The following is a 22,024-nucleotide window of genomic DNA, read 5'->3' on the forward strand; positions in this document are numbered from 1 at the left end:
AGTAACAAATATTTTTAATGGGTTTAGTTAACTATAATAACCTTGGTTTAACTTGCTGAGATGCATTTGCCATGTTTCGAAATGTTTAGAGACCATTAGATGCCCTTTGGGGGCAGTCGCATGGCCTAATGGTTAGAGAGTCTGACTTGTAACCTAAAGATTGCGGATTTGAGTCTCAGGTCTGGCAGGGATTGTAGGTGGGGTGAGTGAATTACCAGCGCTCTCTCCACCTTCAGTACCACGACCGAGGTGAGACCCAACTGCTCCCCGGGCACGCCGCAGCATTGGCTGCCCACTGCTCTGGGTGTGTGTGTGTGTGTGTGTTTGTTCACTATTCAGTGCTGTGTGTGTGCACTTGGATGGGTTAAATGCAGAGCACAAATTCCAAGTATGAGACACCATACTTGGCCACACGTCACGTCCATTCCTTCCTTCCTTTCCTTTTTGTTTATAAATCTTACCTGGATCTCATATATGGTTTAGGTGAACTGGGTCTTGGAGAGAAAGAGGATGCAGCGTCTGTGTTCATGGAGATGATCTGTCCTTCAGGAACAAACCCAGATGACTCTCCCCTCTATGTCCTGTGCTGTAACGATACCTGCAGCTTCACCTGGACTGGAGCTGAACACATCAACCAGGTACAAACTCCAGTGAAATAAATTTTTCTGATTTTCTGAAGTGTATAATATTATTCATAAAGAAAAATGAAAGCTTGCTTTTTTGTATTAAATAGTTTTAAAGATATTTATTCTTTACATAAAAACCTGTTGAGAAGCACTGAGCTAAATGGTTTTATAGAATGGCACTGTGTGACTAACTGAACCTGTCTGTTTGCAGGACATCTTTGAGTGCAGAACTTGCGGCCTGCTGGAGTCTCTGTGCTGCTGCACTGAATGTGCCAGAGTTTGTCACAAGGGTCACGACTGCAAGTGAGTGCGCCTGCTATAAAATCATTTGAACTTGACACCTAATTTTCTGCCTCACCACATGTATCCTTGTGGAAGAGCAAAATCCAATATTACAAATAGTTTATTAATTGAAATAAAGCTGAAAGAAAATATAAATATTTAATGAAAAACTTAAATGAGAAATCTTGTCTCGACAACTAACTGAAATAAAATCAGTTGAAGTACTAAAATGACTAAAACTGAAAAAAAAAAAAAAAAAAGAAAACTAAAAAGAAATTAAATGAGAAGTAATAAAAATGACAAGCTTGTAACAATTACTGAAACTAAAATTAAAATGAAAACTATACATTTCTATACTATAAAATAATATAATATAAAAATAAAAGTTTACTTGTACTAAAAGTTTAAACATAGTAGGATAAATAATACAAAAATAACACTGATTTGCTACAAGCTTTGCATATTGCGATTTAATCCTACCTAACATTAAAGTTTTTAAAAATACTTTTACATTGCAATAATTTCACATTCAATCTTTAAATTAATGTAGAAACAACATAAAGACAGTGTATTTTTAATATTTGTATAATGGCATCTTTTTTTATGACTGAAGGCCAGTATCACTCTGATGTCTTTATGAAATAGTTTTTTCCCCTAATATTTAACCATTGATTAGCCATTCAACATTACAAAGCTATCAATTTTAACATTTATTAGACTACTTCAAATAACTTCTAATTTAAGTGAACTTATGACATTTATTATAATGGGTTTATGTGAAGATTGTTATATTTACCTGCGCCCTTAGGAAATATACAGAAATTGAAAACATTTATCAAACACTAGATTCTAAATTAAATATAGCTGAATCCTTAAAGCTACGAAAGTTATTGATTGATTCTTTTTTCTTTTGATCTTTGATTAATAGACATCACAGCAATTGGTCATTAGGTTTTTTGGCTGCTATTTCTTTAAGAGCTGCCGATTCTGAACGTAATGGGGATCTGACATGCATATCCTTACCTATTCTAACCCACTTCAGCTCTTAAAAGTCTCTGAGTTGAACCGATGGTGTTAGGTGAGGGAGACGGTGCTGGGCTGCTCCAGGGCAGTTTGGAAAACCACTGCATTTCAGAGATATATTCTTAAATGTGACTCATATTACAAATACATACATGCAAAGTTTTAAGGTAGCTTTAATCGCCTTTTTGGTAACTTCATGACTTAACTGACGACATAACTACGACATTGCATGCTCGTTATTTCTTTCGTGACTTGTATATGAAATGATACTGGCTACAGTGCGCGCTGTACTTACTGAAGTCTAACAAGTGGCTGCCAATTTAAAGTTTTCCAAAACTATTACTTATGTGGTTATGTTTCGGGTATAATAATCCCTTGAAGGCAGCAAGGTAGATCACTAGGTTGTAAAACCGTAATCTCTCTTGTTTCATCTCCAGACTGAAGCGAACGTCTCCCACTGCATACTGTGACTGCTGGGAGAAGTGTAAATGCAAGACCCTCATCGCGGGCCAGAAAGCAGCTCGTTTAGATCTGCTCTACAGGCTGCTGACCACCACTAATCTAGTTACCACTCCTAACAGCAGGTGTGTTCAAGGAATGAGTACTTTAAGTCCTGTTCCAACTTTCTGTTGTCAAACCATATTATGGGGTCATCAGGGCAACATCCAGTCAGTGTTCTGTGTCACTGTTTGTGTCTGGCAGGGGAGAGCACATCTTGCTATTCCTGGTGCAGACTGTTGCAAGGCAGAGCGTGGAGCATTGCCAGTATCGACCACCTCGCATTCGAGAGGACAGGAATCGGAAGGCCGCCACCGCTGAAGGTGTGTCTTTGAGTAGGGCCGGATTCACAAAAATCTTAAGAAATTTCTTAAAAACATTCTTAACTTATTTTAAGTGCAATGTCAGGCATAATCATTATTATGAATAATCATGGTTTACATTATCAATCATTGGTCTCACTTCAGAGTAATTGTGCCCATTCTTGATAGTAAAATGTGTTTGTAGTGTTGTTTTGCAAGGCTTAATTACAACAATTAATCAGAAACAAGAAATGCAATGAAAAATACATAGATTTTTTTTATTTTATTTGATATTTTACCTGTGTGATTTTAAGTCAAGTTGGATGTTATCCTAAATTTAGGAGGTTATTTATGATCATTTTTAAAGGGGTCATATGATGCGATTTCAAGTTTTCCTTTCTCTTTGGAGTGTTACGAGCTCTTGGTGCATAAAGAAGATCTGTAAAGTTGCAAAGACTAAAGTCTCAAAGAGATTCTTTATAAAAGTTAAGTCAACCACACCTACTTAAAACGGCTCGTTCTAACACGCCCCCAGATATCTATGTCACTGTGGAAATATTAGCATAATGCCGCCCAAATGTGCACGCAAAGAAAGAAGGCGTGGTTTCAGGAACAGCAGTAGTGTTGATGCAGCCATGTCAGGGAGATGCTGTGTATTTCAGTGCGAAAGCAAAAGCACTTTATTTGGCCTTCCGGAAGTAGATGCAATTAGGAATCATTGGTTAAGATTTATTTACAACAGAACAGCACAGAGTAGCAAAATAGCAGTTTTTATTCTTAAGAATGTTTTATAAATCTGGCGCCTGGATTCCTAGGGGCAACACGAAACTGTGTTTGCAATGCTTTAAACTTTTGCTGCAAAGAAATGGAGATATGGAGGACTGGGAAATACCAACGTGCAATAATCAAGACGAGATGTTACAAAGGCATGGATGGCTGTTTCAAGATTTTTCCTAGATGGAAAGGGCTTAGCTTTACTGAGAAGACGAAGTTGGTAAAAACAAGACTTGATTACAGCTAATATCTGCTTATCAAACTTTAAACTAAAGTCAAATAGTCCCAATGCCCAAGTTCCTGGCACACTGTGTATTATGCGGAGTGAGGAAGCCAAGATCAAAATTAAAAACAACATTTTCCTTTGGACCAAACAAGATAATTTCCGATTTGTTTTCATTCAGGTGTAAGAAATAGTTTGAAAGCCATAACTTAAGTTTATTTAGGCAATCTAACTGTGGCTTAAGAGAATACTTATTATTACGTTGTAGGGGAAGATAAAGCTGGGTATTGTCAGCGTATAGATGAAGAGAGACACCTTTTTTTTTTTTAAATGGAAGCCAAGGGGAGCAAATACATGGTAAACAACACAGGGACAAGGATTGAACCTTGCGGAACACCACAACCAAGAGGAATGTCAGAAGAACAGTAATGCCCTAATCAAACAGTAAAACTAAAACACCTATTTGACAAATAAGAGCGAAACCACTGTAAAACCATACCACAAAGTCCTACACAAGACTCCAGGCGTGACAGAAGAATGTTGTGGTAAACTAAATCAAATACAGCACTTCGGTCTAAGAGCCATGGGTTTCCCTGAATCTGTCGTGAGAAATGTCATTTAAGATTATTAACAGGGCCGATTCAGTGCTATGTAAAGCTTTAAAACCTGATTGAAAGACTTCATTAATAGTTATCCGTCAAGAAATACTGTAGTTGAGCCAGTACAACTCAACATGTTAATGGTTTTATTGTGCATGATTAGTGAATGTATGGAGAATATAGTTTTTTTTGTTTTGTGTTCTTTAATGTGTGTCTGTCTTTCTCTCAGACTCCGATATGCCGGATCATGACCTGGAGCCTCCTCGCTTCGCCCAGCTGGCTCTAGAGCGCGTGTTGCAGGACTGGAACGCGCTGAAGTCCATGATAATGTTCGGCTCTCAGGAAAACAAAGACCCGTGAGTAGAACGTTGAACATTAGCAAATTTCATTGTACATATTCAGCTTTCAAGATGTTTTTGTGGACATAACGTGTCGTATTGTTTCAGACTAAGTGCCAGCAGCAAAATCGCTCACCTTTTGCCAGAAGAGCAGATGTACCTGAACCAGCAGAGCGGCACCATCAGACTAGACTGTTTCACACATGGCCTCATCGTCAAGTGTGCACCAGACATCACTGTGAGTCAAAGAAACTGCAGTTGTGCTTTTACATCCATGAATATTTCATTATTTTCAGGGTTCCCACTCTAAGCCAAATGTCAAATTCCCTGACTATTCCCTGACTTTTCCCTGACTTTCACTGACTAAAAAGCTGAATTTCAGTTACCTATAATGAACGGAAAAAACAGGCTGCTGTTGTGCTTAGCACTGAGCAGACAAAAACCAGCCACAAACAGTATTTTAAATCTATCCATTTGCAAGCTTTATTTACTTGTTCACAGATGTTTTTAGTACAAAACTAAGTTAAACACATGCACTACTTTTTTTTTTTTTTGCTTTTACCCATTAAATGCACTTTGATGTTTTTCTGTACTATTTCTACAGAAATTAATTTATGGTTTTTATGCTTTCAGGGATTAAACACTCTGAAGGATTTTCAAGTTCACCATTCAGTCGTTTAGTTTTTGCTTTTCTGTCATCTACTTTTAACACCCAGTAGGGATGTAACGATTCACTCAACTCACGATTCGATTCACGATTTTGATTTCACGATTCGATTTGATTCACGATTTATTATTTTTTTTTACAAAATGAGATTTAAGACGAATTATAAATTAAATGTGTCCTTTTTATTATTGGACAAAATGCTGCACATTTCTTTGTAAAATTGAAATATAACACTATAATAATATAATAATATAGCACTTGCATATTATTGCTCTTTTGTTGGTTTTGATTGCATCTATTGCCCTCATTAAGAGGCAACCACTACATTTTAATCATGATCTAAACAAAGATACTGCATACATGCAACATGAGCAGTTTTTAATCTAAATTAGATTGTATCTCTCATTTGGTGCATTAATATAACATTACAATTGCAATTATATAATAATTATATAACCTATTATTTTCATTTTATACTTACTATATTGAACTTTTATATAGTTTTAAAAAAAAATTGTCTAAAGGTTTAGTAAACGGTTCCATTTAAAAAAATTAGATCAATTCAGATGTCAGGCTTTTCAGAGATAAGAATATATATTGATTTTCCTTCTTAATGGAAGAATAATAATCACATTGCTCATGCTCCCATTCTCTCTCTTTTGTTTTTCCTTCAGTAACTTCATCCCGCAGCCCATTGGGAAGTGCAGGCGTGTTTTCCAGGCTTTGTTGCCGTACGCAGTGGAAGAGCTCTGCAATGTGGCCGAGTCCCTGATCGTGCCGGTGCGGATGGGCATCGCTCGCCCTACAGCGCCCTTCACTCTGGCCAGTACCAGCATCGACGCTGTACAGGGCAGCGAGGAGCTCTTCTCTGTGGAGCCCCTGCCGCCACGACCCTCCCCGGATCAGTCCAGCAGGTGAGTGACGCTTCAGTCGACTGAAAATCTACCTGTAGCGTCCTGCATCTCAGTGGTTTTCAACGTTTTTGACTCCAAGCCTCCCATGTAGACTATTAGGTTTCCTCTGGTACATCTGCTACAATCACAAAGTTTAATTTCAAAGCTTTTTCTAATTTACAGAAATTGAGTGTCAATACAGGGCTCCAGACTGCGACCATTTTTTTCTGCCTGTGCCACTAAATTTTGTGCGCTCGCACTGGCACGACCACCGCAGTTTTTGATTTATAAGCACTGCCATTTCTGTTGCATATGAGAATCCTCAAACGGCAATCGAAACTGAAAGCATAACGAAATTGTGCTATTCATTTGAACTGTGCAGGCTTCGAGTGTAGAGCCTGGTTTATACTTGCCGCGTCAGCAGGAGCAAGAAGGTGCGCGCAGCAAAAATTACGCCAATATTGAGGAAACGATGGATGGTTTTCAAGTGAAAGTAAAGTAAAAGACCGCTTCTTAAACCAGAGAAGGTGAACATGTTGGTATTCTTGTGGGAGAAAAAAAAACATGCAAGCACTGTCACCGACAGCAAGTTTAGTTTTACTTTTCTTTTTGTTTTCATTTTGAAAAGCTTGTTATCTTTGCTGTTTACCTCGCGTTACGCTATGGAGGCTCTTTTATAAATTTTTTTATTTGATTCCTCTGTTTGCTAAACGTTCTGTACTTTATTAGTCTGTATATAATACAGCATGTGGTGTGTGCCATGCCTCATTTTATTCGTTTTTGTAAATAAACTGTTTGTAAGCTAGTTTGTCATTATATCTTACCGTTTTATTGTTGTTGTGCTTTTTATTGTTGTTGTGAACAATGAATCCATCTTTTGTTTTAGTCTTAAAAAGTGAAAGGTGTGTAGATGTTTGTAAAACATGACAAGATCGCGAATTCGAAAGTGAAAGCATCCGAAGCCCAGCTTATAACATGGCAAAAGAGGGACTCTCGTTAACAAAATTCAAATCACAAATAATACTACTGATGAAAAAGAACGGGTTGAATGTTAACCACTTTCATTTCCATATAACTATAAACTATGATAAAAGTTCATCAGCATGCATTGATTAATACCATGTTGTAGCGCAAAAAAAATAAAATAAAAAATAGTGCGACCAAATCATGCTTTGACAATTTCATTTACCTGCCATGTAGAAATCTTACTTTAACATGCTAACACGTTAGTAGCTTAACAAAGTCACTTGTCTCATGTTCATCATATATATATCAAATATGTGGTTACATACTAGAAATGATGCATTGTTTGCTGGTTTAAGGGTGTCACAACTTTAGCCATTGACATTTCTTACCCCACTCTATATTGAAAGGTCGCAAGTGTCACTGGAAGATGTATATATTTTTTTTATGCTGCGCTATTTTACAAGATTTTATATAATAATTATATAACCTATTATTTTCATTTTATACTTACTATATTGAACTTTATATAGTTTTAAAAAAAATTTGTCTAAAGGTTTAGTAAACGGTTCCATTTAAAAAAATTAGATCAATTCAGATGTCAGGCTTTTCAGAGATAAGAATATATATTGATTTTCCTTCTTAATGGAAGAATAATAATCACATTGCTCATGCTCCCATTCTCTCTCTTTTGTTTTTCCTTCAGTAACTTCATCCCGCAGCCCATTGGGAAGTGCAGGCGTGTTTTCCAGGCTTTGTTGCCGTACGCAGTGGAAGAGCTCTGCAATGTGGCCGAGTCCCTGATCGTGCCGGTGCGGATGGGCATCGCTCGCCCTACAGCGCCCTTCACTCTGGCCAGTACCAGCATCGACGCTGTACAGGGCAGCGAGGAGCTCTTCTCTGTGGAGCCCCTGCCGCCACGACCCTCCCCGGATCAGTCCAGCAGGTGAGTGACGCTTCAGTCGACTGAAAATCTACCTGTAGCGTCCTGCATCTCAGTGCAAAAGTTAGTCGCAAAAGAGTGACCAGTGGGAAGAATGAGTCTGGAGCCCTGCAATATATTAAAATTTGGAACTAAAATAATTATAATTATAATCATTACACTTCAGAATTGCAGAATATACTTCAGGGTTTCTTCTCTTTTTAGCCAGTGAATTTACATGATGTTTTCAGTCATTTGTGCTCTACTGGATACAAATTAAAGATCAAGATTTAAAAAATAAATAAATACTTCACTCTATTTTAACCAATTAAAATATTTTAGGGCTCAGCGTAACTAAAAAAAAGTTTTTTTTTCTCCACTCCTAAAGCGTTTTTTTAATCTCTAAATTAGGGATGGGCATTCCAAGCAAAAATAATGTTCAAAAATCGCTGGGTATTATTCAAAAATCACACCCCTCCCCCGCAAGCACGCATAAACACCCATAAACAGAGATAGATGGAGAGAGACGGGATTCATGCTTTCAATCTGTATGATAAACTCTTTAATTCAGAAGTTAGGCTACCTTAACTCAAGCCATATAATGATTGTAACGTGCTGAAACACAATTAATACAATAAACCTAACCGAAAGACGGCACTTATTAACATAACAGTCCGTCGATTAGCATAAATCAACTGCTCATAAGGCTAGGACATTTCCATTTTAAAAAATGGAATCCCTGAAGGGAATAGATAAGAGATGGGAGGAAAAATATACTTCAATATCTTCTGTCGCAATTATATCTTTGGGTAATTACACTATGTAAACGGTGGGCATCAGGGAGCCGTTATTAATATGCGGTGCATTGAAATCGAAAAACTTTTTAGTCAAGATGTTGGCCAACCTAAACAAGCCATATAATGATTGTAACGTGCTGAAACACAATTAATACAATAAACCTAACCGAAAGACGGCACTTATTAACATAACAGTCCGTCGATTAGCATAAATCAACTGCTCATAAGGCTAGGACATTTCCATTTTAAAAAATGGAATCCCTGAAGGGAATAGATAAGAGATGGGAGGAAAAATATACTTCAATATCTTCTGTCGCAATTATATCTTTGGGTAATTACACTATGTAAACGGTGGGCATCAGGGAGCCGTTATTAATATGCGGTGCATTGAAATCGTTTATGAACGGTCGCTTGTTTTTCCCTTTCACTTTCGAGATTCGCGATCACATACGGAGCAGCACTCGGCAATACTTACCACACATTTGACAAGATTAGATGTTTGTCAGTTGTGCTCAGGATCTGTAAATCATTCGCCATCAACCTATCAGTCATCTCTCCTTACTCTGTTTATGTGGTGAGTGAAATGTTATGTACTGTAATGTAACAGGCTACCGTTAGCAAGCGGCTAATCATGTCCCTTTAGTGGCTCCGTAGAATGCGGGTTTTTTTTTTCTTCGATGCATTTCTGAATACGGATTCAGCCACACCTCTAACCCAGTCGGGGTGTTTGTGGTCCACACAGAGCTTATTTGACATCGTCCCAAGTTACTGTAACCATTATATGCTACGCAAGTCTTTTTTTTTTTTTTTTGCCACGCAAGTCTACAGTGTGTGCGTGAGACAATGTTTTCTTCAGTTGTCTTTGACAGCTTTTAGGTGCGTTGTTGGCAGCGCCACCCTCTGCTTACATGAACACGCGTTCACCACTGCATTAGCACAGAAAACATGGGGACATTTTTTAAGACCATAATCGCACAACCTATTTGATATTCTATAATTAAATCAACTAATTGAATATTCGAAAATCGTGACCCATCCCTACTCTAAATCATCATTATATTGCATTATATTATATTTTGCCCCCCACAATTTAAACTACAGAGCTTTTTCTATCCAATAAAATATTTTATAGCTTGGCATAACTAGAAAAATATATATTAAAAAAAATTTATTAATTTATGTACATGAGTTTTCAGGTCTAGAAATCACATTTTTAGGGGGTTTTTTTTGGCTAAAAGTAGGTTTTATATATACTGTTTTTTCCAAGACAATGGTAATTCCGTCTTGATGTGAATTAAAATAAATATTTTTTTTATAATTTAAGCTATTTTAAAGCTTATTTAAAAAACATGTTAAGTCATTATAACACCACCTTGGAAGTTTGCTGAGGCCACTGGATTGAGAACCACTATTGTAGATTAAGAATTAGAAAAAATATATACTGTCAAATAAAAATAAAGAAAATAAGAATAATCTATCTAACTACAAGCAACAGCACAAATAAATACAATAGAGTACTAAATCATCATTATATTGCATTATATTATATTTTGCCCCCCACAATTTAAACTACAGAGCTTTTTCTATCCAATAAAATATTTTATAGCTTGGCATAACTAGAAAAATATATATATAAAAAAAAAATTATTAATTTATGTACATGAGTTTTCAGGTCTAGAAATCACATTTTTAGGGGGTTTTTTTTGGCTAAAAGTAGGTTTTATATATACTGTTTTTTCCAAGACAATGGTAATTCCGTCTTGATGTGAATTAAAATAAATATTTTTTTTATAATTTAAGCTATTTTAAAGCTTATTTAAAAAACATGTTAAGTCATTAAAAAAAATTTATTAATTTATGTACATGAGTTTTCAGGTCTAGAAATCACATTTTTAGGGGGGTTTTTTTGGCTAAAAGTAGGTTTTATATATACTGTTTTTTCCAAGACAATGGTAATTCCGTCTTGATGTGAATTAAAATAAATATTTTTTTATAATTTAAGCTATTTTAAAGCTTATTTAAAAAACATGTTAAGTCATTATAACACCACCTTGGAAGTTTGCTGAGGCCACTGGATTGAGAACCACTATTGTAGATTAAGAATTAGAAAAAATATATACTGTCAAATAAAAATAAAGAAAATAAGAATAATCTATCTAACTACAAGCAACAGCACAAATAAATACAATAGAGTAAAGATACAAATAAAATAGTGATTTTCAGGTTTTTTAGTTAGGTCTAACATTAGTTTTTAGGTACAGAAATTGAATAAAGTAATGTAAATGTAAAATAACATTGCATATTTTACTGTATAAATTAAAGTTACAAAAGCTCTTCAATCAAGAGCAGTGAGTGATTTCCTTGTTGTTGCTGTATGATTAATATTAATAAAATAGAAAGTGCTGTCACTTTAAGAGAATGCACTGATCCAGTGCATTGAAACTGTACGTTGAGCCGGCTATGTCTGCTATAGGATATTTACCAAGATGGTCATTTTGACATAATTTTTGTGTGAATTTGTCCATTCAAACGCAATACTTCACAGAGAGCTTAATATTTTCATGTGTTCTGAGGCGTGGGTTTGTGCGTTTCGGATGAGCGCACGCACAAATCTTCTCACTGTGCGCGCGAGCTCGTGTCTTCTGTCTCTTAAATGTTTAAACTGGCAAAGCTTAAATGAGTTTACTTTAAACACCGATATCAACGTGTGCTGTTCAGGTCTCACCTGTGCATGTTGTGCCATCAGCACGATGACGGAATAAATGACTGCTCATATTACAGCATACAGCACTTGCATTGAACAAGAGTGAATGCTTTGTCCACTTTTTTTTTTTTCTTTTCCATCGCTGTTGTTTTAATGTATTGGGAAGCCAGAATGTGCATCCATCAACAGAAACATGCATTAGCCGAACCCTGTTTGTTTTACGTGTTGTTTATAGCAAACCATATTACTGATGTGTTGTCAGAATTAAGTTGAAGCTGTTGCTATACTGACGCTATTGCAGAGTACTCTAATAGAGCTTATTGAAGTTGTCATTAATGCTGGTGTTGTCTGCTGTCTTGTGCCTCTCAGCTCCAGTCAGTCAGCCTCTTCTTACATCATCAGGAACCCTCAGCCCCGCCGCAGCAGCCAGTCCCAAACGGCCCGTGGCCGCGACGAGGAGCAGGATGATATTGTTTCTGCTGATGTAGAAGAGGTGCGATGCTATATTGTTCTATCACTTGTTTTAAAGTTTGTTTGTTTTGCCTGAAGCTCTTTCTTTAAATGCTCCTTGGCTGTTCACTTGTTCAGGTGGAGGTTGTGGAGGGCGTTGCAGGTGAGGAGGATCACCATGATGACCAGGAGGAGCAGGGCGAGGAGAACGCAGAGGCCGAAGGGCAGCATGATGAGCACGATGAAGATGGTAAACACATGATTGCACAGACACTATACGCTTAACAGGACTTGCGAATGAGACACAGAAATTTGTTTCATCTCATAAGGTGTTATTTACGTTCTTAGAACACATGCCAGTATGGCTGAGTGATAAATCAATATTTATCTGGAAAAATTAAAGGTCTTAAGAACAAACCACCAAAGTAAAAGTTTGGTTTAACTTGAAGAAAATGTGACAAGAATAATATGACCTTTTTTAATAGTTAAATGTAGTCCTCCTCATTTTCAAAATAAGGAATATTATGCAACCCAAGATATTTTTTATCCATGATTTAATAATTAAGTTCTGTTTTGCAGCAACTTATTTCACAAAAAAAGAAAGAAAAAAAAATAGATTTTGTAAATTGTTATATTTTCATTTCATTGCATTTTAAAAGATCGATTAATTTGTTGAATGTTTATTAATGCATTTAATTAGACTATTTTTGATAATAATTTTGTGCTAAATAATAAAAAACGGAATCCAGAAAAAAATAAAAGGGGAAACAGAATTTGTGGGGGAAAAAATGTTTGATTTCATGGGGACCTAAATTATTAGTTTACTATAATTAGTTTACTATGTGGCGTTCACTTGTAAACAGACAAGTTATGTTTACATTCATTCTTCACATCTAACAAACATGTGAGATGTATTTCCTTCCCATTAATGGTATGAAGTGAATATTGTGATAAATATCGATATCGAATGATATGGAAAAAAATACCGTGATAATATTTTTGCCTGTATTGCCCAGCCCTACATGGCAGTGCATTTCCTGCTGCGCTATTAAGAATTTTTGTATTATAAGAAAAACACAAATGTGTTTGAAACACTGGTGCTCGTTGTCCTTTTGTCTAGAAGCCAACAGTTTCTTCTATAAATGAAGCTGAGGTGACAAAAAATTGCTAATCGTTTTTCTTACAGGGAGCGACATGGAGCTGGATTTATTGGCTGCTGCTGAGACCGAGAGTGACAGCGAGAGTAACCATAGCAACCAAGACAATGCCAGTGGCCGCAGGAGCGTTGTGACCGCCGCCACCGCTGGATCTGAAGCAGGTGCTTCACTTTATCAAAATTGCAGCAATTACTGTAATTGTGGTGCTCCCTCCTATTTTGTTTTGCTTTCCACATTAACCTGCTGAGTGTACAGGAAGCTATAATGGCTTCAGATAAAAACTATAAACGCATTTTGTTTTGAATTTGTCCCTGTGGCACCTGTAGAATTATATTTGGTGGGTCAACCAGTCTATTTTTCATTTTTCCTATCAAATTGAGTGTTTATCTACTTTTGGCAGAAATGACAGACTAACTAGTCTATACTAATCTAACTAATGTATCTAAGTTTGACCCTGGAGCACAAAAGCAGTCAAGTAGCACAGGTATATTTGTAGCAATAGCCAACAATACATTGTGAGTCATAATTATCGGGATGATATTTGGACAACTTTAAAGGTGATTTTGTCTTTTATTTATTTTTTATTTATTTTTTTTGCACCCTCAGATTCCAGATTTTCAAATAGTTGTATCTCAGCCAAATATTGTCCTATCCTAACAAATCAATGGAAAGCTTATTTATTCAGCTTTCAGATAATGTATAAATTTCAATTTAGAAAAATTGACCCTTATGACTGGTTTTGTGGTCCAGGGTACTTATTTTGCTTAATTTACCCAAAATTTATTTATTTTAAATGTTTATATTTATTTATTTATTTATTTAAATGACCATGTACATTAATCCACATTCAGATAAATGTAAATGTACCCGAGTTATCCAAAAAGCCATTTTTTGTTGGCAGATGCTTTGCCTGATGTTGTAGAAAAACAAATGAGAAAAAACAAAAAGAAAAGGGGAAAAAAATCAAACAACAATGAAGAACAAAGAGGGACAAAAGCGTGAGACAATGTTTTCTTCAGTTGTCTTTGACAGCTTTTAGGTGCGTTGTTGGCAGCGCCACCCTCTGCTTACATGAACACGCGTTCACCACTGCATTAGCACAGAAAACATGGGGACATTTTTTAAGACCATAATCGCACAACCTATTTGATATTCTATAATTAAATCAACTAATTGAATATTCGAAAATCGTGACCCATCCCTACTCTAAATCATCATTATATTGCATTATATTATATTTTGCCCCCCACAATTTAAACTACAGAGCTTTTTCTATCCAATAAAATATTTTATAGCTTGGCATAACTAGAAAAATATATATATAAAAAAAAAATTATTAATTTATGTACATGAGTTTTCAGGTCTAGAAATCACATTTTTAGGGGGTTTTTTTTGGCTAAAAGTAGGTTTTATATATACTGTTTTTTCCAAGACAATGGTAATTCCGTCTTGATGTGAATTAAAATAAATATTTTTTTATAATTTAAGCTATTTTAAAGCTTATTTAAAAAACATGTTAAGTCATTATAACACCACCTTGGAAGTTTGCTGAGGCCACTGGATTGAGAACCACTATTGTAGATTAAGAATTAGAAAAAATATATACTGTCAAATAAAAATAAAGAAAATAAGAATAATCTATCTAACTACAAGCAACAGCACAAATAAATACAATAGAGTAAAGATACAAATAAAATAGTGATTTTCAGGTTTTTTAGTTAGGTCTAACATTAGTTTTTAGGTACAGAAATTGAATAAAGTAATGTAAATGTAAAATAACATTGCATATTTTACTGTATAAATTAAAGTTACAAAAGCTCTTCAATCAAGAGCAGTGAGTGATTTCCTTGTTGTTGCTGTATGATTAATATTAATAAAATAGAAAGTGCTGTCACTTTAAGAGAATGCACTGATCCAGTGCATTGAAACTGTACGTTGAGCCGGCTATGTCTGCTATAGGATATTTACCAAGATGGTCATTTTGACATAATTTTTGTGTGAATTTGTCCATTCAAACGCAATACTTCACAGAGAGCTTAATATTTTCATGTGTTCCGAGGCGTGGGTTTGTGCGTTTCGGATGAGCGCACGCACAAATCTTCTCACTGTGCGCGCGAGCTCGTGTCTTCTGTCTCTTAAATGTTTAAACTGGCAAAGCTTAAATGAGTTTACTTTAAACACCGATATCAACGTGTGCTGTTCAGGTCTCACCTGTGCATGTTGTGCCATCAGCACGATGACGGAATAAATGACTGCTCATATTACAGCATACAGCACTTGCATTGAACAAGAGTGAATGCTTTGTCCACTTTTTTTTTTTTCTTTTCCATCGCTGTTGTTTTAATGTATTGGGAAGCCAGAATGTGCATCCATCAACAGAAACATGCATTAGCCGAACCCTGTTTGTTTTACGTGTTGTTTATAGCAAACCATATTACTGATGTGTTGTCAGAATTAAGTTGAAGCTGTTGCTACACTGACGCTATTGCAGAGTACTCTAATAGAGCTTATTGAAGTTGTCATTAATGCTGGTGTTGTCTGCTGTCTTGTGCCTCTCAGCTCCAGTCAGTCAGCCTCTTCTTACATCATCAGGAACCCTCAGCCCCGCCGCAGCAGCCAGTCCCAAACGGCCCGTGGCCGCGACGAGGAGCAGGATGATATTGTTTCTGCTGATGTAGAAGAGGTGCGATGCTATATTGTTCTATCACTTGTTTTAAAGTTTGTTTGTTTTGCCTGAAGCTCTTTCTTTAAATGCTCCTTGGCTGTTCACTTGTTCAGGTGGAGGTTGTGGAGGGCGTTGCAGGTGAGGAGGATCACCATGATGACCAGGAGGAGCAGGGCGAGGAGAACGCAGAGGCCGAAGGGCAGCATGATGAGCACGATGAAGATGGTAAACACATGATTGCACAGACACTATACGCTTAACAGGACTTGCGAATGAGACACAGAAATTTGTTTCATCTCATAAGGTGTTATTTACGTTCTTAGAACACATGCCAGTATGGCTGAGTGATAAATCAATATTTATCTGGAAAAATTAAAGGTCTTAAGAACAAACCACCAAAGTAAAAGTTTGGTTTAACTTGAAGAAAATGTGACAAGAATAATATGACCTTTTTTAATAGTTAAATGTAGTCCTCCTCATTTTCAAAATAAGGAATATTATGCAACCCAAGATATTTTTTATCCATGATTTAATAATTAAGTTCTGTTTTGCAGCAACTTATTTCACAAAAAAAGAAAGAAAAAAAAAATAGATTTTGTAAATTGTTATATTTTCATTTCATTGCATTTTAAAAGATCGATTAATTTGTTGAATGTTTATTAATGCATTTAATTAGACTATTTTTGATAATAATTTTGTGCTAAATAATAAAAAACGGAATCCAGAAAAAAATAAAAGGGGAAACAGAATTTGTGGGGGAAAAAATGTTTGATTTCATGGGGACCTAAATTATTAGTTTACTATAATTAGTTTACTATGTGGCGTTCACTTGTAAACAGACAAGTTATGTTTACATTCATTCTTCACATCTAACAAACATGTGAGATGTATTTCCTTCCCATTAATGGTATGAAGTGAATATTGTGATAAATATCGATATCGAATGATATGGAAAAAAATACCGTGATAATATTTTTGCCTGTATTGCCCAGCCCTACATGGCAGTGCATTTCCTGCTGCGCTATTAAGAATTTTTGTATTATAAGAAAAACACAAATGTGTTTGAAACACTGGTGCTCGTTGTCCTTTTGTCTAGAAGCCAACAGTTTCTTCTATAAATGAAGCTGAGGTGACAAAAAATTGCTAATCGTTTTTCTTACAGGGAGCGACATGGAGCTGGATTTATTGGCTGCTGCTGAGACCGAGAGTGACAGCGAGAGTAACCATAGCAACCAAGACAATGCCAGTGGCCGCAGGAGCGTTGTGACCGCCGCCACCGCTGGATCTGAAGCAGGTGCTTCACTTTATCAAAATTGCAGCAATTACTGTAATTGTGGTGCTCCCTCCTATTTTGTTTTGCTTTCCACATTAACCTGCTGAGTGTACAGGAAGCTATAATGGCTTCAGATAAAAACTATAAACGCATTTTGTTTTGAATTTGTCCCTGTGGCACCTGTAGAATTATATTTGGTGGGTCAACCAGTCTATTTTTCATTTTTCCTATCAAATTGAGTGTTTATCTACTTTTGGCAGAAATGACAGACTAACTAGTCTATACTAATCTAACTAATGTATCTAAGTTTGACCCTGGAGCACAAAAGCAGTCAAGTAGCACAGGTATATTTGTAGCAATAGCCAACAATACATTGTGAGTCATAATTATCGGGATGATATTTGGACAACTTTAAAGGTGATTTTGTCTTTTATTTATTTTTTATTTATTTTTTTTGCACCCTCAGATTCCAGATTTTCAAATAGTTGTATCTCAGCCAAATATTGTCCTATCCTAACAAATCAATGGAAAGCTTATTTATTCAGCTTTCAGATAATGTATAAATTTCAATTTAGAAAAATTGACCCTTATGACTGGTTTTGTGGTCCAGGGTACTTATTTTGCTTAATTTACCCAAAATTTATTTATTTTAAATGTTTATATTTATTTATTTATTTATTTAAATGACCATGTACATTAATCCACATTCAGATAAATGTAAATGTACCCGAGTTATCCAAAAAGCCATTTTTTGTTGGCAGATGCTTTGCCTGATGTTGTAGAAAAACAAATGAGAAAAAACAAAAAGAAAAGGGGAAAAAAATCAAACAACAATGAAGAACAAAGAGGGACAAAAATTTTTTAATTCCTATACCTGGAGTGTCATCAAATAGAATTGCAAATAATTAATTTTCAAACGTTTTTGTAACACCTCACATTTGCTGTAGGTCAAACGAACACGTAGCCCTTCCCAAAACTCACGCCATTGGTTGAGCACATGCGTCACTCGTAGGGTTGCAAAGGGATGGAAAATTTCCGATAAATTTCCGGAAACTTTCCAAAAATCCCTGGAATATTCAAAAAAATCCTGGAAAGTTCCCAAAATTTCTGAAATGTTTCCGAAATTTACTGGAAAGTTTCCACCTTTTTGCAACCCTAGTCACTCAAACCAACTGTGTTGTAATTCTGTTTGATACCACTATGGTGCAGAAAAACAAACTCTTAACCTTTAAACCATAACGTAAAAAATACATTTTGTGTGTGTTTGATAATTGTGATGCCGGCTTCAGCATAACCTTCCACTCTGTTTTTTCCTGAAGGTGCCAGCAGCGTTCCTGCTTTCTTCTCAGAGGACGACTCCCAGTCGAATGACTCCAGTGACTCGGACAGCAGCAGCAGTCAGAGTGATGATGTGGATCAGGAGACTTTCCTGTTGGACGAGCCTCTAGAGAGAACCACGGGCTCAGCGCATGCTAACAGTGCGGCCCAGGCGCCGCGGTCCATGCAGTGGGCTGTTCGCACGACACCCAGCCAGCGCTCCACCGGCGGCGCCCCGTCCAGCTCATCCACACCTGCTGGTCAGTATCTCACACAACCTGTCCAAAAAAAAAAATTCACCCAGTTTTTGGGAAAACAAGCCACTCCTGACGTCACATCTAGGGCTGGGTATTGATTCAGATGTCCTGATTCGATTTAGATTCGCATGCTCGATTCGATGCTCGATTTTTTTTGATTACATTCAGTGAATATAGTTTTAATACAAATGCTATTGATATTGCTAAAAAAATTGAACAGTAAACATCAGTTTACAAATGGTGAATTAATAATAAGAAATTAAGAGCCACAAGCCTGTATTTTAAACCTATTCTTTTTTTTCTTTGTATAGGGTCCTTTTTTTAAACAACAATAGGACCCTATAAAATGCTTTTCTTATTTTTTTGGTAATCAGATTAATTTTTAAATTTATCCTAATCACGTCTTTGCTCGGGGTGTTATGCTTCTCTTCTCTTTCCAATTCATAAATCAAATGTTATTTTATCAGTCACATGGTCCGAATTTTCCCGCTCTTGCAGAGTATAATTTTGGACATGGTTTCTATAACAAGAATGATACAAATGATGATACATTTGACAAAGAATTGATTGGAAGAAACGTTTCAAGCAAGAAGATTCAAACACACACATACTAAACATGAATATGAACCCTTAAGCTATTCAATAGTTATGAAAAAGACATACACAATAAGTGATTAGAACATGATAGTCAAATGTGTGGGTTACATACATGATATGGAGTTAAGCAATGGACTGATATTCGTTTATAAGTTCTTTTGAGTTCATTTTGGTGCATCTACATCTGCAAAAGACCATTTCTGTGCCGTTCTGTGAACATAAGGACATGTTCTGTGAAGACCAGAGAGGTTAAAAGGTCTCCTAAGGAATCTCAGTCTGGTTCTTGTCCTCTAGGTGGGGGGGGAAGTCAATCCATCAATCTTTGACCATCAATCTTGCTTATTTGCCCCAAAATTGACAATCTCCTTCCTGAGTTGTTCTTTTGTGTTAATGTTGCAAGCTGTTCTGTGAAAGAGTTGGTTGGTTAGACTTGCTTCAGACTGGCTAGCGCAAGGATCTGATTTACGAACATCCTGTCGTCTTGGGTCTTTCTGTGGAATTCGGCTCCTCGTGTTTCAACCATGTTCTTGATCGAATCTTAAATTGTCTGATTCGGTCTGATACCCTACAACGGTAAAATGTTAATGAAATGACTCTCAGAGCAGCTGGAGATGATATTTGTGTGTTCATATCGTCATATAGTTAGACCAGTGTTTCCCAACCGGGATGCCGTCTGTCGAGAGCAGGGGTGCCGTGTAAAAAGAAAAATTTTTTTTTTTTTAAATTGCTAAAATGTTCAAAAAAGCATCTATTATATAATATCCATTTCTGATGTCACCAATAATTAGAGATGCACCGAAATTTCGGCTGCCGAAAATTAGTTCACCACTCAGGTTTCACTTTCACGTGGTGTGACGCTCTGTGTATTATCCATTATCCCGCTCTATGTGTGTGTGCTCCGCTCAGTCGCTCCACTCGTATACCGTTCATGCTCATCGGAACAGCAAAGTCCACTCAAACATTGAGCCGACAGGTAACATCGATGTAGTACAGTATTGTTTGTGTCTGCAATAGCCCTACTGTGTTGTAACATGGTGTGGTATATGGGCAACGCTGCCTTCTCATTCATTGATCTGCTGACTGCTATGCTATGCTCGCGTGTTCTGATAATAATAGCTTTCTAGGATTAAACATTATTTGGATAATTGGTAAAAAAAAAAAAAGTTTAATATCTTAACCCTACTGTTAGACCTACCTGAAAAACTAAAAAGCAATTTATTTAATTCGAAGGCCTGTCGTTATTTTTTATTTGTGCTATCATTATTAATTTCTTTATTTGTGCTTATTTTATTACTGACTGCTTGTCATTTTTTTATTCAATTCAAAGTTTGAAATCAAGCTGTCTCGTGCTACTGCACAAAAATTACCCCACTGTAAAATAAAAAAAACACTTGAGTGAGCAAAAATTTGTGAGATAGCTAGTTATAATGGTAATTAAATAATGTTTACATATGTATAAAAGCCTACATTAAAATCTGTCATATAAATTGGTCTCTTCATTAGAAATTAGCCTACTGATTTCCACCATTGATTTACAAATTTTATAATAATATTAAAAATATCTGTATGACATTATATTCTGCAGTTCTTCCCTGTTGTACCAAATATCTATACTTTTCAAATTATCATATCGAAGTTAGAAATTCAAATATTGTGACAATTAATTTTGTAGGGTGCCACAAGTTTGTTAAAATTTCCAAAGGGTGCCGCGACTAAAAAATAGTTGGGAAACACTGAGTTAGACAACAGAAGCTGAAAACACCACGCGCTTCATCCGCGCTTTAGTATGTGTGTAGTAAACAAAACAGTGCGTTGCGCCATCTGCCATTCATTCATTCATTCATTGTGGAAATCATGGCACCTTATGCGTGGTATCAAATAGGGCTGTGCGATTTGGGGGAAAATATCAAATTGTGATTTTTTTTTTTTTTTTTTGACCGAGATTGCGATTTTTAAATTTGCAAAGTCAAGCTTCAGCTCAATATTGTCAATAATGTGCAGCACAGTATGGGTATCATTACCCTGCTGAAAAAATCAATAGAAACCATCACAGAAATTCTTATAGTTTCCATTAAACCATTACAAAATTCCTTTTTGTTTTGGGCATTATTCCTATAGGAATTACTGTTGTTCTATTGGTTGCCATCTGCCAGATTACATCCCACCAATAGAATCCATCAAATAGACACCATTATAGTTTACATTTAAACCAAACAAATTCCCATTATAACCCTGAAATCCATTTAAATTTTTTATTGTGTTTTGGGAGGGGTTCTGTTGTTGTTGTTTTTTTTCAGCAGGCAAGATTATAATGGTATAACTACTTTTACAGAATTAACTTAATTACTTGATTTCACAGAAAATATATATATTTTTTTTTTATAAATAAAGAACTGTATTTCTTAAGTCAATTATTAAAGTATTACATATGTTACATAGGCTGATTTATTCATTTTAAGTATTTGGGATTTTAAGAGCAAGTGGAAAATGTGCTGAATGTTTCATTTCATCCAAGTGAAATTAGCAAGCAGTTAGACTGAATTTACATTCGTTTTAAATGCGGAGCCAGGCGCGAGTCGACACAGGTTGCGCGCGTGCGTCAAGCCTCATCCATACTGCCAGATGCGCTCGTGGAGACTTGCGGTGCGGAGCCGGGTGCGAGTATAAACGAGCATTACGAGAGAGGTTGCGTGAGTG

The 22,024-nt window shown here is 36.1% G+C and overlaps 1 protein-coding gene across 1 annotated transcript in view; it reads left to right on the forward strand.

Moving 5' to 3' along the window:
• LOC107565742 (E3 ubiquitin-protein ligase UBR5-like) overlaps positions 1-22,024 on the forward strand; it is a 109,026-nt gene that overhangs the window by 54,874 nt on the left and 32,128 nt on the right. Inside the window, exons 25-36 of the mRNA XM_016251011.1 lie at positions 484-638; positions 838-929; positions 2,369-2,515; positions 2,634-2,752; positions 4,557-4,683; positions 4,774-4,903; positions 6,023-6,246; positions 7,841-8,134; positions 11,981-12,104; positions 12,200-12,311; positions 13,248-13,379; positions 18,476-18,733. Coding sequence (XP_016106497.1) covers positions 484-638; positions 838-929; positions 2,369-2,515; positions 2,634-2,752; positions 4,557-4,683; positions 4,774-4,903; positions 6,023-6,246; positions 7,841-8,134; positions 11,981-12,104; positions 12,200-12,311; positions 13,248-13,379; positions 18,476-18,733 — 1,914 coding nt within the window. The remainder of the gene's footprint in view (positions 1-483; positions 639-837; positions 930-2,368; positions 2,516-2,633; positions 2,753-4,556; positions 4,684-4,773; positions 4,904-6,022; positions 6,247-7,840; positions 8,135-11,980; positions 12,105-12,199; positions 12,312-13,247; positions 13,380-18,475; positions 18,734-22,024) is intronic.

The sequence above is a fragment of the Sinocyclocheilus grahami genome, unplaced genomic scaffold (genome assembly GCF_001515645.1).
Source record: "Sinocyclocheilus grahami isolate Dianchi unplaced genomic scaffold, SAMN03320097.WGS_v1.1 scaffold1024.1, whole genome shotgun sequence".
In the NCBI taxonomy this organism is placed as follows: Eukaryota; Metazoa; Chordata; class Actinopteri; order Cypriniformes; family Cyprinidae; genus Sinocyclocheilus; species Sinocyclocheilus grahami.